The sequence below is a fragment of the Enhydra lutris genome, unplaced genomic scaffold (assembly GCF_002288905.1).
Source record: "Enhydra lutris kenyoni isolate GAN:26980312 unplaced genomic scaffold, ASM228890v2 scaffoldscaffold98, whole genome shotgun sequence".
NCBI classification, from domain to species: domain Eukaryota; kingdom Metazoa; phylum Chordata; class Mammalia; order Carnivora; family Mustelidae; genus Enhydra; species Enhydra lutris.
Genome location: NW_019154182.1, coordinates 1,185,454 through 1,202,794, shown reverse-complemented (window position 1 = coordinate 1,202,794; position 17,341 = coordinate 1,185,454). Strand labels below are relative to the sequence as shown.

Below are 17,341 nucleotides of genomic sequence, written 5' to 3'. Positions count from 1 at the left end.
CTGCTTGTGATCTCTGTCAAATAAATAAATAAATAAAATATTATTAAAAATAAAAAAAAAGAATATCAACAAGTAGATTTAGAAAGCATTTTCCATTTTGTTTTCATTTATTAATCTTATGGAGATGTTACATTTGAAGAATTTTATTCACTTGACACATTAAGGTCAACAAAAAGTGAAAATATTTAACAAAAAAAGTAACTTTCATACAAAGAAAATTACACATTTTGTAAGTCTTAAGAAATATATCTACATTAATAAACCCCAAAGAGAAGTTATGATTAAAAGCCAAAGTACGAGAGGCACCTGGATGGCTCAGTCAGTTAAGTGTCTGCCTTCAGCTCAGGTCATGATTTCAGGGTCCTGGGTTCGAGCCCCACATCGGGCTCTCTGCTCAGCAGGGAGCCTGCTTCCCTTCCTCTCTCTGCCTGCCTCTCTGCCTACTTGTGATCTCTATCTGTGTCAAATAAATAAATAAAATCTTAAAAAAAAAGTATAAAAAAATCCGATGGTCTTATCAGTAACCCTTAATTTCCCTGAACCAGTGAAACCTTAGCACAAGCAATGTCCTAGGTCCCACCTTCAGTTCAATGAATTTCTAATGCCACCTCTGAATGATCCCGCAAGGCAGATATGGTTTCAGCACAAGGTTATGAACACAAACGCCCATCTCAGGCAAGGGCAGTAGGGGAATGTATACCAACCTCTTACTACATTTCAGCAGAAAACTCTTCTCTGAAAGATTCTAGAAATTATTTCTCCAACTCCTGGTTTTACCAAATCAAGTTAAAATCATTTCACACTGACGTTTCTAACGTGTGAAATATGTGTATGCTTTTCTGCAGATACAAATGCATCTGTCTTTGGCTCAGGTCATGACCCCGGTCCTGGGATCGAGTCTCTCATCGGGCTCCCTGCTCAGAAGGGAGCACGCTTCTCCCTTTGCCTGTTGCTCCCCCTGCTTATGTGCTCTCTCTCTCTCTGACAAATAAATAAATGAAATCTTTAAAAAAAAAAAAAAAGGAGCACAAAAAGGGGCACTTGACTGGCTCAGTGGGAAAAGCACCAACTCTTGATCTTGGGTTATCAGTTCAAGCCCCACACTGGCTATGGAGATTTCTTAACAAAATTTTGAAAAATTAAAAAATAAAAAGCACTAAAAAACTTCATATATTAATCATTAACATATTCAAACCCTAATTTCCCTATCAACAAGATCTGTGTATTTTGGGAGAAGCAAGCAGAGGCAAGTGGAGGAGCATCCACAGAACTTATGCCCAATTTTGAGGATCAGTGGTCCAAGCCTAAATAATAACACAATTAATGCAACTCAAGTAACTACTGACTCAAGCATATTTTTGCAGAGCTGGACCATCTTTTTAAAAATCACTCCCCAGTGAGCAGGATGAGCATGTCTGAACAGGTCACCCAGATAAGTTTATATAAGCAATGTGCATTTTAGTCAAATCTGTTTTAAATATTACCCCTTACCAAGTATTTCTGAAACCAAGAATTTAGTGCTGATATTTACAGATTATGACAGACCTTTGTCAGCATTTTCTTTCAGAATCTGTTGCTCCTGTGATCACAAACTTCAATGACTCCCCAGGGAAGAATAAATCATTGTACTGGCATCTGCAATTTGCCTCCAGACCACCTTTCCCAACTTTATTTCCAATTTCCATCTTTATATTACATTCCCTAATCACTAACATCTTCCCATTTTGCTTCTGCTTTTCCCTCAACTTGGGAACTGCTTATCCCTCAACTTCCTTTTGGTTAAAAATCTATCCATGCTTCAAGGTTACCCCAACTCTCATCTCTCTACAAAAACCTCTTCTATATTTTTATGTAAAGACTTTATTTTAGAGAGTGCACGATGCGGTATGGGATTGGCAGAAGGAAGCAGACCCCCACTTAGCAGGGAGATCAATGCAGGGCTCTATCCCAGGCCCCTAGGATCATGACCTGAGCTGAAGGCAGATGCTCAACCGAGCCACCCAGCTCCCCCCTCCCCCGCTTTCTCTTAAGGCACACATCATACTGTGCTCTGCATTACAGACACGGTATATCTGAATTGTCCACTTCTTCTTTGATGTGTCTCAATCACACTGTTTTACTTCCTCCGAAGTACCTAGCACAAGGTTATGTGCACACTCATTATACATATCATGTAAATTCACCAAATAATGAAAAGGGTAGGCTAAAACTTTAGTTCGTATCTGTGACTAAAAAACTGGAGTTCCTAGAGGTACCAGGAGTGAAGACCCCAAAAATGTGATTTCTTTCAAGAGTTTTTTTCAGTGTGAAAGTCGGACTAGGCTAAGCAATAAAGAGCAGCACCATGGGGCACCTGGGTGGGTCAGTCGTTAACCAGCTGCCTTTGGTTCAGGTCATGATCCCAGGGTCCTGGGATGAAGCCCCGCATCGGGCCCGACTCCCTGCTTGGTGGGAATATTGCTTCTCCCTCTCCCACTGCACTCCCTCTCTCGCTGTATCTCTCTCAAATAAATAAATAAAATCTTAAAAGAAAAAAAAAAAAAAGTAGCACCAGTCTGAAAAAAGTTTATCAGCATTTGATCCAGAAGGCAATCAGAAGGCTGAGTGAGTCTCAAGGGGTTAAGTGCATGATTTACAAAAGCAAGACATAGGGCAGATGTGGTGAAAACAAAGAGGAAAAAGGGAAAGTGCTGAAAAGTCTGAATCTGATCAAGTAAGCAATGACTTTTTAGACTGAGATCCCAAGGAAGAAAAGTTTACATTGAGAGCCAGTACATACACTCATAAATATATATATACATATAACTGAAACCAGCTCCACAAAAAACTTATCCTTTCCATGCAAAATATACTCACTTTTTTTACACTCATTTTTTTTAACTCTATCACAACCCACTAAATCTGTTTCATAATGATCAAAACCTAATTTTGAAAAATCCTGACCTCTAGACACTGAAAATTTCTAGAAAATTTCTAGACACTGAAAAAGTTTCAAGTTTCATTCTGCAAGTTAGTCTCCTATGCCTTTTCTTGGCCCACCTTCCTGTCACTTCTCTGGCAAATGTTTAAGTCATGGGTAACAATGAACAAAATGTGTGCATTTTACATGTAATTACATAATATTTATTATCAAAAACAAATTCTAATAACCAGGACCTTCTATTCCTGCCAACAGGATCTAATCTGCACACTTTTCCTTGTTTTGAAGTCTACATACTGGAGAGACCCTAAGATACAGCAGCGTACATTCAGGAATACAAAGAGACTGCACCGTATCTCCAAGGGACAGGAATGGGGATACTCAACTGAGATTCTTCCAAGAAACATTCTTAATGCTACTGGCTTGCCTTGTCTTGTGTCTGAAATGCCATGTGCTTCGTTTAACAAGAACTAAGCTGTGTGAGATCATTTTAATTGCAGTGACAGCAAAGCAGCATGGTAGCTGAGAGGAGACAAAGTCTGTTTCTTCAGGGCTATACACCAGCTAGGGAAGGAAAGTAGAAAAGTTTTGAGAGATTTTAGGGGGCAACGAAATAGGGTCAGTTACTAGGTGGGGCTCAGGCACTTATTTTGTGGCTTTGGCATATCATTTAACAGCTCAGCTTCAGTTTACACACACACACCTGAGAAGCTTTAAAAATAGCATCCATCTATAGTCCACCCATGTGTCTTCTTGCACTTTTCTTATCATTTGAGGTCCTCTTCCCCCCCAGGCTCCATCAACCAAATGAAATATTCAGCTATTTAATATGTACAAAAACCCTCCAAAAACTACTGTGGCATAAATGTGAGGTATTATGATCATTCTTGGCCAAGAAAACAATATGATTTTTCTAAACATCCAGGAACCTCTACTTTAACTCTTATTACCCAAGTAACCCAGCACTAATTCATTTTATTCCACTCACAGAAGTAATGTTCACCAAACTTTGTCCTTGGGTGGCAAATTGCCAATTACTGAAGCAGATACAGAATACTCTTACAAAATGATTTACACTGAGGAATGTAGCAGTAAATTATAAAAAGAGCCCAAAGAGAATGCTCACGGTATCATTCAATAATAACACCTAACATTTACTACGCACTTACCACACCAGTCATATATACTGCCTCACTTAATTCTCAAAGGACCATGAAAGGTGGGTAGCATAATCTCTACTTCATGTTTGAGTAACAAAAATCTTAAATTGTTGGGAACACAGGGAACACAGGAATAACATCCTTACCAAGACTCATACTCTAATCCTCAAAGATTTAAAATAAATAAATTTAATAAAATGAGGGCATCTTAAAACTTCAGTGGCAAGGATCCCAACCCAGGGACCTGGGACCAGAGACTGAAGCAGCTGCTACACACATCGCTCTTCATTTTCTAGCTTTTAAAAAAAAAAATCACATGACTTTATAATTTTATCCTGTAATAAATGTGCACATTTAAGAGAACCACTTCTCTGGGGCGCCTGAGTGGCTCAGTGGGTTAATCCACTGCCTTCGGCTCAGGTCGTGATCCCAGGGTCCTGGGTTCGAGTCCCACATCAGGCTCTCTGCTTTGGCCGGGAGCCTGCTTCCCGCCCCCCTCCCCCGCCTGCCTCTCTGCCTACTAGTGCTCTCTGTCAAAAAAAAAAAAAGAGAACCACTTCTCCCTCTAATCTTCAAGTAAAATTGATGCTCTAGAAGGATATATCCCCAATATGATAAGGATCAAATGTCCTCTCTACATTCCTCACAGCTCTCAATTCTGTGACTCAAGATCTAGGGTTACAGTGTAAGAACAGTGGACCAGGAGTCAGAGGACCTTGATTCTAATGGTCCCAGTCTCTTTACTGGTTACTAAAGATTTGGTGAAGTCACCTGGAACTTCCTTAGCTCTGACTCTCAGTTTTTAAATATTTTATTTCAGGACATTTCATAGAGCTGTGTGGCTAAAATGAAAACATGCAGCTAAAAGAATACTGAAACCTATACAAACTTTTTTTAAGTAGCCAAATTCTCATTTTTCAATGAGGCCCTCTAAATTAGTAACTTGCTCATTGTGACAAAAGCAAGTTTGAGTCCTGGATATGAAACCAAATCCAGATATTTTTCTACTATTTCAGAGTGGTATACAAAATCCAAAACTCTGACTTTCAACAGGAAATTTAAGATTAGGTCAAAGTTTTATTCCTGAGGCATATCATGTGACTTAAGTCAACAGAAAAGCAAAGGGGGAGGGGGCAACAAATTTTTACTATCCCAATATTAATTATTATTTGTTGTAGATAACGGAACACAAAGCTCTAAATACTTGAGTTCTAGTCCTGGTTCTATTTCTGGTTTTTATGCATGCTGACTAATTTTCCAGAGTCTCAGTTTCTTCTTCACAAACAAGGCAAGAAGTTAGCCTTTATCTACCTGCAAGGACTAACCATACAAATCTGAGATACTAATAACAACACTTGCAGCACTTACATACACTAATAAATGTTCCTACGTTACTAACAACGTTCACCTTCACAACCACTCTGAGGTGGGTACCATCCCCCCTCCCTGTTCTACAAACGAGAAACTAGAAGTACAATCACCACTATGAAGCCAAACCTAGATTCAAATGGAAACAGCAGAGCTTGGATCGATGCATCTAATCTTTGCTCCACGTATTCCCCCAGCATCAGTCTTAACATCTCTTTACAGGACTGTTAAATAGAAACACAGAAAATTTTAAAAAAGAAAAATACGCAGACTGCTGTAACTTTAACAATGGCTATGGTTTTGTTTTTTCCCCCGAAGTCCAAGTTCGCCTTGACTTAAGAGCCCTGATAAAAGTTTCTTTTATTAACTAAAGTCACTTCATCTAGAAACTAAGAAACTCTATCTTAAGATCCGAAAAATACCTAAACATACACACCCAAAGCATAGTTAGATGTACCCCTACTTTCAACCTAAAAATTTAGCACACATTTACCGCACACTAGTCGGATGGGAGTTAAAAATCTGTCTTGAATAGCTTTTGAAGTTTTACACATAGTGTCAGCTAAACACTCAGGATACCTGTTCTTCCAAATCACATTAGACTGATTCGATTGCCTACCCTATACCTGTAGTACCCACGTGCAACTGCGTTAGAGCAGACGTGGTCGAGTGACTCCACAGTGAATGACATCTTACCTGAGATGGGGCCCTAACAGAAAAGCCTTCCCTAACACGGCAATGTCCTGTCTCAGAGAAACTTCACCTGAATTCACATTCATTACATTAAACCGGCTACCTCACTTTACCTCCACATCCTAATGCAGACTTCAGACTTGGCTAAAAGGGGGTGTATAAAAGGGAGAGGTTTAAAAAAAAAAAAAAAGCATAAAGTTTCAAATGACTGAGAATGGAAACGAGCCTGAGAAAGTCAAGAGTTTCAAGAGTGAGAATACCACACACTGGACGTGGAAGAGAACACGTGGTGAGCCTGCACCCAAGGGTTCGGGGGTGGGGGGGGGGGTTATCCGGAAACAAGGAAACAGACTTATTCATTCCAATCTCCTAAGGCAAAGCCGATGAGCTAGAGAAATCGGAATAGAGTACTCCAGCCCCAAGAAGGGGCTCTGTCAAAATCCAGGACGCTGAAAAGCACATGTTGCTGCGCCAGGCTTCGCAGAAAGAAGCCGCCCTAGGGAAGCTGGGGGCCTACGCGAACATGGCGGCCCCGGCGACAGCGGGGCGCGGGGCGCAGACCGCATGGAGCCAGTCAGGAGGGCTCCAGCCTACGGCCCGTCCAATAGGGCCGCGCCCTCTTTCGCTACTCTGCGGGCAGGCCGCACGCGGGACTGGAGAAGTGGACCGAGTCCGCGCCGCCGCCGCCGCACTCCGTGCCTCCTCACCCGGGGCCTCGGAGGGCCGCGCGAGATGCCGGGCCACGCGCCGTCTGACCGGGGATGCGCTGAGTCCCAGTCCGGGCGCACGCCCGCCCCCCGCCGTCCCTCCTGCTTTACCTTGGCCTGCAGTCGCGCTGGCGCCCAGGCCAGGCAGGTGCAGGTACCGCTGAGGTGCGCGGAAGGCACGTACTCTTGGTGCAGCCTATTGTTAGCGGTCTCCCACACTCGCAACTGACCGTCGGCAGACGCCAAAGCGAAGTAGGCCTGGTTCAGCGGGGAGAAGGCGCACGGAACCCCTGCCGGGGACAGGGGGTCGGCAACACCACGGCCACCCGCCGCCATTGCTGCCCTGGCTCCGCGGCAGCCACGTGTTCGTCTGTGCGCATGCGCACCGGCGTGGGGCGGGGCCTAGAGGGAGGAAGTGGGGCGGAGGGAGAGCAGAGACTCGAAGGAGTGGCTCGTTGCGTCTCTAGCGGGCGTCGGGCAGGCCCAACCTGTGGACGGTGGCCTGGAGGACTCAGTGCTAATTTGTACTGGTTGGAGGAGGAGACGTGTGGAGGGATGTGACTGCAGACTGGAGAGCAGGCCCGTTACTTTGAAAAAAAAAAAAAAGAAAAAGAAAAAAAGAAAAAGAAGAGAAATAAAGAAAGAAAGAAAAAGGTTGGGTTTTGTTTTGTTTTTTAATAACATGATTGAACTAAATATTTAAGAGACAATCACTTATAGCGCCGTGATTGTGGCAACTGTTTACATTTTTCTTAACCACTTCCAGGCTGTAATCATGTATACATATAACAATTTATTCAGTCATAGTAGTGTAAAAGTTACGGTGGGATCTACTGTCCTCCCACCCCCCATTTCCTCAGGATTAATCCCGTTACTACATCAAATAGATAATTTGTACGCCATATTTCACCAAATCTATGCATTGTGATTCAAGAAGTGTCAGATTAATAATATTCTGCCCACAGTTTATTGCCCAGCAAGAAAGACAAAAAACTCCACCCTCAGGGATATGGGGAGACTAAAACTTTTACAGCCAGGGAGTGCCACGGTAACATTTGTGTTTTAGATTATTTGTAATGACAAACATGTACATGTTTAAAAGGCCTCCTGGACTCCACGGAGATGGTAAAGACGCAAGAAGGAAAACTGACACAATATAGGACAGTGCTGGGTCAGACTCAGATGAAAGCAGTAAAGGTGGGGAGAAGCACCCAGATTTCAGATAGAATCTGAAGTTAAAAGTCAACAGGGTTTGCTAAATGATTGCAAAGGGTGAGAAAAAGACAAGTGAAGGATGACTCCAAGGCCTGAGCAAACTCATGAATGGTGATACCATCATCTAGATTGGGGAAATGGGTTTGGTTGGAGTGGAAATCAAGAATACTGTTTTGGACAGTTAAGTATGAGTATGCTGAAATCCATGTCAAGTGAGGGAGCTGGGGGCAGCCTGTGCGACCACCCCTCCCTCAGGACCCTCACTGGCCCCTACTGGCTATGGGCTCCCTTGCTCCCCAGAGTGGTGGGGGCTGGGACCGTGAAGGGAGGGGGCAGGTGACAGTGAGGTCCTGGGGGACTGGAGTTGGCTACAGAAGAAGATCACAAAGATGTAAATTTGGATGCACTAGCATACAGATGCTATTTGAAATTACGGGACTAGCCAGATCATGTTGGATGCAAGTATAGATAGAAAAGAAAGCTTAGCCCCAAACTGTGCAATCTTTAGAGGTCAGGAGGAGGGGAAGATCCAGCAAAGAAGATTAAAAATGGGTAGGATGAAAGCCCAGGAAAGTGAGATGTCCTGGAAACCAAATCTTTATAAGGATTCAGGAAGGAAAACTTGATCAAAGCCATGTCAAATGCTGTAAGATGAAGACTGAGCATGAACCAGGATTTGGCAACATCAAGGTCATTGGTGACCCTTCAAAAGCACTTTAGGGGCACCTGACTGGCTCAGAAGGCAGAGCATACAACTCTTAAACTCAGGTTATAAATTCAAGCCCCACGCTGGGTATGGAGATTATTTAAAAATAAAATCTTAACACACACAAAAAGCAAAACAAAAGCATTTGGGGTGGGGGACTTACTATGGAAAGTGGAAGAGAAAAGGGGATGTGAGAAAGTACAGAAAAGGGATTTTCAGAAAAGTTTTCAAGGATTTCTGTTACAATGGAGCATATATGAGTCTGTATGAGGAGAAGTCAGAGCTAGAGTTATAAAGTAGCCATAAATAAAATAAAAGCTTATTGCACTCACGGTGTGTCCAGTACTGTTCTCTGTTTTATGTCCATTAATCCATTTAGTCCTCACAATAGCCCTGGGATGTAGAAACTATGACTATCTCCGTTCTTCAGATCACAAAACTGAGGTATAGAGCTGAGCAGTGGAGGAGGAGCTGGATTTCTAACCGAAGTCATCTCTGGGTATGAACAACTTGACCCAATGAAACTATATAGAGTTCACGTAGATGACCCTCAATACCCAGAATGTCATTCCTTGACCTCCTTCCTTTCAATGATCTTGGCCTCTACCCTACACCAGCCACTTATTCCCATGGTCCTATCTCAGACCTTATCATTACAATAGCTGCACTCCTGTCATAGTCTCAGTTTTCCCACACCACTATAACCACGGACTCCTGTCTTTCCAGCTTGCTCCCGCCAACTTCCAGGCTCCAGGCAATCCTTCTATCCCACCCAACTGTCAAACCATTGATCCTAGTCTTTTCTCCTACCCTCCCCCCTCCTCCTTGATGGCTGCTCTTGCCTCTAAATTTATCTTAATCTCGATCATTATAACCCTCAAATCCCTTGCCTCTTTCCCACATCATTGTCCTTCTGTGGTAAAAGTGCAAGCCTGGTCAAATCTCTCTGCCCAGAAGCAGCTGAAAGCAATGAGAGAAAAGTCACAGCTTCCTATTATGACTCTTACCTACTCTAAATTCATGGTCACAAACTTCATGTGGAAGTCAATGCTGCCAAGTTATCTGTTGTTTCCTGGCCCATTCATACTTCCATTCTTCTCCTAGATACTGATTCATATCTCTTTTCCTACCACTTCAAACCTATCCCTCTCTCCCTGCTCTCAGTAAATGACTGTGCTTCCTATTTCTTGAGAAAATAGAAGCCATCACAAGAGAACTTCCACAAGCTTCCAGTACCATGAACTCTAACCAAACTGTACTCCGTCACTCCTGCCACTCCAGATGGATTTTCCATGCCCCTAGAAAAGGCGACCCTTCCACATAAGTTCTAGATCCCATTATTCCAAAAAGTCTTTCCTCTATCTACAAGCATCAATTTTACTTCTCAGCTTAATCCTTCTCATTAACACAGAAACATACTGGTTTTTTCTTTCTTCCTAAAAAATAATATTTCCTTTATCTTACTTCCCCCTTTAGTCACTCTCCCAAACTTTTCCTTCCTTAAAAAAAAAAGGTAGTCTAATTTCCTTTTTTTTTAAGATTTTATTTCTTTATTTGACAGAGAAAGAGAGAGCACATGCTTAAGTAGGCAGAGCAGTAGGCAGAGGGAGAAGGAGAAGCAAACTCCCCACTGAGCAGAGAGTCCAAACCTAGGCTTGATCCCAGGACCCTGTCATGACCTGAGCTGAAGACAGACACATGACCCACTGAGCCACCCTGGCACCCCAGTAGTCTAATTTTCTTAATCTCTCTCCTCCAATGGGACTTTCATCCCAACCCACCACTACCCCAAAATTCCCAGTAGGGCCACCTCTAACCTCCATATTGCTAAATAGGTGTCCATTCTAAGTCTGCCTCTCATGTGACTTGTCATTAGCATGCTTGCCTTCCATGACTTCACACCTTTCTGGCTTGCCTCTTATTTCTCTGGCTCTTCTTCTCAGGTCTTCTCTCTTGGTTCTTCCTTATCTCTTACTCTCTAACATCAGAGTGCCTTAGGTAACTTCTTTACTTGGGCAAGGGACTTTCCAGAATGAAGACTATACATTTTTCAGCTTTCTCTACAAATTGTGAGGCCATATGACTAGCAGCCAGTACAAAAATGTCTTTTTTAAAGGTATGCTATTGTTCATTGCTTTTTTCTTCTTAATTCCTGGAACTCAAATGTTATGGCCAATAGCTAGAGCAGCCATGATGGATTTTGAGGAGAAAACAACATGGTGAGAATAGCAGAGCAGCAAGACAGAAGGAACTAGAGACCCTGAAACACGATATAAGTCCTGCACCAATGCCTCGGACCTCTTTTATACAAGAGAAAATAAACATCCCTGTTGTTTAAACTACAGTATTTTGGGTGATCTTACATACAACTGAACCAAATTGTGCTCATTATTTTATATCCTTTGCCTCAGTTGGTGATTCCACCAGTCATCCAGTTAGCCCCTTGAAAAAGCCAGAAATAAGCCCTGTTTATTAACCAATTCCATATCTCACTTCTGCCCAAACACATAACTCACATCTGATCAATCACCAGATTCTGTTTTTATCTCTTAAATAATTCTCTATTCAATTTCCTCACCTCCATCCAATTCTAACCACGTCTGTTCTTATTGTGCCTTGTCACTCTCACTGGAACTGCCACCAACGCTTGTATTGGACTCCCTTTCTCCATGCCAGTCTGGTGGTATGATCTTTGTAAAATATTAATCTAACCACTCCACTTCTCTACTTAAAATCCTTCACAGGGGCACCTAGCTGGTGCAGTTGGTTAAGTGTACAACTCTTGGTTTCAGCTCAGGTCCTGACCTCAGGGTCCTGAGATCATGCCCACATTGGACTCCATGCTCAGCGAGGAGTCTGCTTAAGACTGTCTCTCCCTCTGCCCCTCCCTGCCATACTCTCACTCTCTCTCTAAAATAAATAAGTGTTTAAAAAAAAACTTCACAATCTTGCTGGCACCTATAAAAGAAACTCTATGCTGTTTAATATATTTGGATTACAAAACAATCTGTAAGCTGGTGCCTGTCAGCTCCCCAACAACATCACTCATTAGACCCTCAACTGCTTCTGGTTTCCTGCCCTTATCATCCCTGTCATGGGTCCTGCTCTTTTGCATAATTTAGGCTCACCCAGGTCCCTCTCTGCCCCAATTCCAGCTCTCATCAAACTTACTAACAATTCAACTTTTTATCGTTGTAGATAAAATTGTAGATAAAAACCAATGATTTTTATCCTAAAAGGTGTTAGATACTACGATCTCTAATCCTTAACAAAATATTTGCAAATCAAGTCAACAATATACAAAAAAAAAAAAAAAGATTAAATACCATGATCAATTGGGATTTATTCCAGGAATGCAAGGTTGGTTTCACATTCAAAATTCAAAAACTATAATGTACCAAGTTAAGGGAATAAAGGGCTACAAATGCGTGATAATTTTGAAAGATAAAGAAAAAGATTTTAACAAAATCCAACACCCATTCATAATTAAAAACAAACAAACAAATTTTGGGGGTGCCTAAGTGGCTCAGGTCCTGATCTCAGAGTCCTGAGCTCAAGCCCTGTCAAGTTCCAGGCTCAGCCCAGAGTATGCCTGAGAATGCTCTCCCCTCCTTCCCCTCCAGCATCCCCCATTCCTCCTCTGACTCGTACTCTCCCTCTCTCTCAAATAAACAAACAAACTTTTAACAAAGCAGGGACAAAAGGGAATATCTTCAACCAGATAAAGGGAATCTACAAAAAAACCACAGCTCACTTCATACTTAATGGTGAAAGATTGATGCTTTCCTCCTAAGATTGAAAATTAATGTCGCATCAATTCTATTCAATATTTTACTGAAGGTTTCAGTTAGTGCAATAAAGTAAATAATGATGACGATGATGGTGGTGATAGCATCCAAATTGGGGAGAAAGGAGTAAAAGTATTTTTATTCACAGACGACTTATAGAAAATTTCAAGAAATCCACAAAAATTCTAAACCTAATAAATTAATGTACCAAGATCTCAAGATACAAGATTAATATATAAAACCAATGATATTTCTTCATTCTATTGGTGGACAATCAAAATTAAATTGAGAATGACTCCATCTCCAGTAGCACCAGAAAAAATAAAATACTTGGGGAAAAAAATTAACAAAAGTTCAAGACATGTATTCTAAAAAGTATAAAACATTGCGGAGAGAACTTAAAGGAGACCTAAATAAATGAAAAGACATTGCATGTTCATGAATTGATAAACTCAATATTGTCAAGACAGTGATTCTACTCAGTTTGTTCTACAAATTCAAAACAATCCCTATCAGAATCTTAGCAGGACTTTTTGTGGAAACTGGTAAATTAATTCTTTTTTTTTTAAAGGAAATTCCAGAAGTTAGTTTTTTTTTTTTTAAGATTTTATTTATTTATATGACAGAGAGAGAGATCACAAGCAGGCAGAGAGGCAGGGGGAAGCAGGCTCCCCACTGAGCAGAGAGCCCAACGTGGGGCTCGATCCCAAGACCCTGAGATCATGACCTGAGCCAAAGGCAGTGGCTTAACCCACTGAGCCACCCAGGTGCCCCTGGTAAATTAATTCTTATGCGAAGTGAAATGATTATCTAAAAGAAGAACCAAGTTGGCGTCCTCATACTACCTGATTTCAAAACTAACAATTAAGCTACAGTATCGAGGCAGTGTAAGAACTGTTAAGATGTACTCTCTTAGCAACTTTCAAACATGCAACACAATATTAATAATTATTGGGGCGCCTGGGTGGTTCAGTTGGTTGAGCACCTGCCTTCAGCTCAGATCATGATCCGGGAGTCCTGGGAATGAACCCTTTTCAGGCTCCCTGCTCAGCAGGCAGTCTGCTTCTCCCTTTGCCCCCCCACCCCCACTCATATTCTCTCTCTCTCTCTCTCTCTCTAATAAATAAATAAATCTTTAAAAAACAATATTATTAACTATTGTTACCACATTATACATTACATCCTCAGGCCTTACTTATTTTATAACTAGAAATTTGTACCTTTTGACCTCCTTCAATTGACTTCTTCCGTTTCTAATATACAACAGTAAATCCTGGAGGATTTCTACAGAAGCCAGATTCGAGCTCAGCAGTGACTGGGGAAACAAGTGAAAAAGCAAGAGAAAAGCAGTTATATTCTCTGATTTAAATACTTTATCTTTCACTAAAAGTGTAAAAAAAATTACGGGGGCGCCTGGGTGGCTCAGTCATTAAGTGTCATGACTTAATGACTTAATGACTTCAGCTCAGGTCATGATCTCAGGGTCCTGGGATGGAGCACTGCATGGGGCTCCCTGCTCAGCAGGAAGTGGACTTCTTCCTCTTTCCTCTGTCCCTCCACCCTGCTTGTGTGTGCTCTCTCTCTCTTTCAAATAAACTAAATCTTTTAAAAAATAAAATAAAATTTAGATACATGTAAAGATATACAATGAAATACACAAGTATTAAATATATTTGGGTCATATTTGCATGCTGAATTATTCAGTATAGTCACTTAGGTATCAGGACTATTGGTTTTCTCATTCCCTACTTTCTTCATTTGTTTATTAATATTACAAATATTTATTTGTTATTTAATATTACAAATATTTATCGAGGGCACATTTTGTTCCAGGCACTATGATGGGCAATGGAATTACAATAATGAATTAGACACAGCCCTCTCCACAATCTTATCCTCCAACTTGGGAAAATGGTAAATAAAGTGATTTCATTTAATCTGACATGTACTGTGGAGGGTTGGTTTGAAGACAGGATATACCAGGAGAGGCACTTCTCCCAGTGATTTGGACTTAAGGTAAGCTCCCATTCTGGTGAGGCTGATAGCTGAAGGATGAGGGAAAAATTATACAAAACACAAGAAAGAAGCACACACAAAGAGGTAGAGGAGCACATCCGTGGAATTAGAAGTAATGATCTAATTTGAATAGAGATTTTAAAATGTCAGTCATTAGCCAGAGTACTTCTTGACAACTATTTGGGCTTTAAAGTAATTGCTCAGCTAAATGCCACTAGAAGACAGTGTCTTTCTGACCTTCTAACATAAACATGATGAGTTGATGCTGCCTCATACTGTCAGATAACAGTTTCAGAGTGCAGGCTGATTGTTTCATAGGGAAGACAGAAGGAAAAGGAAAAGTATAGCCAAAAATAGAAAGGCACATATAGTGACTTTTTTTAAGAGCTTAAATGCTCTGAAGGATCATGAATAAATAAGGAATAATTATGTTTTTCAACATATGTTGAACATTTTTCAACATATTTCGTTAGATGTGTATAGGATAAAACATAACATCCTGTCTTATTCAAACAATATAATGGGATGCCATTTACTGTTTATAGTTTATCTTAGAAATCAAAGAGATGTAAGTTTTTTCCCATTTTGTCAATATATCGTCTTCTTTCCAAGTCCTACTCCTTCTGAGATAATAGCCAAATATCATTTAATCATCTTTAAGAGATAATAAAGTAGGAATGATAAATTTGAAAACCATTAATAGGGCTTAGGATTCAGAAAGTTCAACTCAGGCCTTCATTTGACAGTAAAATAAAAAGATTGGTCATAAAAACTTTCTTTAAAAAAATCAAAACCAGAACTGAGACCTACAGGTGGAATGGAGGCAAGAACAGTTTCTTTATTCATTTTTAGGACTGAAAAGAGTGAAACCCTGATAATGGATTTTTGTGATGGCTGATGTTTTAGAGAGCACAGTTTAGAAAGTACTAACTTGTGTCTTCAAAAGTGATAACAAAACTTATTTTATTAAATTTAAACTGAGCCCATAGCCCTTTGAGCATATTTTGACTTTAACTCTAAATTCAGTTGTACTGTTGACTGGCCTTTGAGAGGGGGTGTTGTAGTACAAAGAGCATGGGCTGCTGAACCAGACTGACCTAGATCAGAAACCCTGTCATGCCATTTGTCAGCTATGGGATGTTGCCAAAATCATTTAATCTCCCTGGGTCAGTTTTCTTATGCACAAAGCAGGAACACTTATTTCTATCACAGGGTTGTTGTAAATTTAAATGAAGTTAAGTATCTACTCTGCTTGGTATTGTCAAACCCTCAATAAACTTTTGCCAAGTGAATTAATATTAAACAGGTTAGTGATATTTCATGTCAAATTAGACTTTGGACTCTAAAGATAACTTTTTCTGGTTTTGTTTTATTTTTAGGATTAAATCAATTTGTTTTTGTTTAACTCTTTTGGGTTGGGCTGCCAAAACCTGGAATAAGTGATTTAAAAATATATATATATATTGTATTTATTTATTTATTATATATACATAGAGAGAGAGATAGCAGGGGGAGGAGCAGAAAGAGAGGGAAGGGGAGGAGAGGGAGACTGATAAGGGGCTCAATCCCAAGACCCTGAGATCAGGACCTAAGCTGAAAGCAACAGTCAGGTGCTTCACCGACTGAGCTACCCAAGCATCCCTGGAATAAATGATTTTAAACAGATTCAAATTAAAAAAAATGAGAAAATGCAGATAATCTTTTTTTTTTTTTTCTTACACAACAAATTAATTTTCTCACAGTTTTGGAGCATGTTAAGTCGAAAATCAAGTTGTCTGCAGGTTTGGTTTCTTCTGAGGCCTGTCTCGGTTTGTAGTTGGACATCTGCTGCCTGTCTTTAGCCGACCTTGCAAGCGTGCCTGTGTTCTAATCCCCTTTTCTTATAAGGACACCACTCATAGTGAATTAGGTCCCACATTAATGACTTCACTTTAACTTAATTACCTCTTTAACCCTATTCCCAAATATAGTCACATTCTGAGATACTGGGACTTCAATGCTGAATCTTGAGGGGATTAAATTTAGCAATACCCTTCTGCCCTACAACCCTGTTTTAGCAACGGCTTTTCCCCTCCTTAAAGAAGATTCTGTTGAGTTTTAGGGGTAGTAAAAGAATTAACTGTTATATTTTAATTATGAGAAACAGTTCTGCTAAATAAAAACCCAGTGAGTAACTTCAGTCGGCCCTCCTCGACTCCCTAAGCCTGGGGCAGGCAAGCAGTCAGAGCCCAGTCGAAGGGACTTGCTAAGGCTGGCGGGGGAAGAACTTCGCAGTCAGTTGGAAAGGAACGGGGATCAGCGGGTGGCCCTTCCAAAAGGCGACAGTCCAACGCATCTCTTGGCTTTTTAACTCCTACATCTTGGGGTGACCATGTGACGTTCCTCTTTCTGATGACCAGCGAGCCGACCCTGGTCCAGGACTTCAGTTTACACAGCACTTTGACAGGCTTTGTCTCTCTTAATCCTCCTGTCCCCAGCGTGAGTCTGGTGGGGATTTGTCAGCGGCCAACTGTTTACTCTGCACACATTCCGAAGAGGAAAATGTGACCCTGCCCCGGAGTGTGACTCGCTCCTGGGACAGTTACCCAGCGACACCCCGCTGCCCTTGCGCCCCGCCCCCCATCAGGACTACCCCGCCCCCTGAACGCATGCGCAGTTTGCGGAGCTCTTCCTGAGAAAAAGCGGCGGATACCCAGACGGCTGCGTCAGTACGTCCAGCGGGAGAGGGCCTCGCCCGGCTCTACGCCACTTGTGTGCGACGGCGCCTG

At 41.3% G+C, this 17,341-nt stretch overlaps 1 protein-coding gene across 1 annotated transcript in view; it reads right to left on the bottom strand.

Moving 5' to 3' along the window:
• The window catches only part of LOC111139286 (WD repeat domain 43), a 47,077-nt gene extending 39,872 nt beyond the window's left edge, over positions 1–7,205 (bottom strand). Inside the window, exon 1 of the mRNA XM_022491522.1 lies at positions 6,960–7,205. Within this exon, the coding sequence (XP_022347230.1) occupies positions 6,960–7,184 (225 nt within the window). The 5' untranslated portion in view covers positions 7,185–7,205. The remainder of the gene's footprint in view (positions 1–6,959) is intronic.
• Between the last annotated feature and the right edge of the window lie 10,136 nt (positions 7,206–17,341).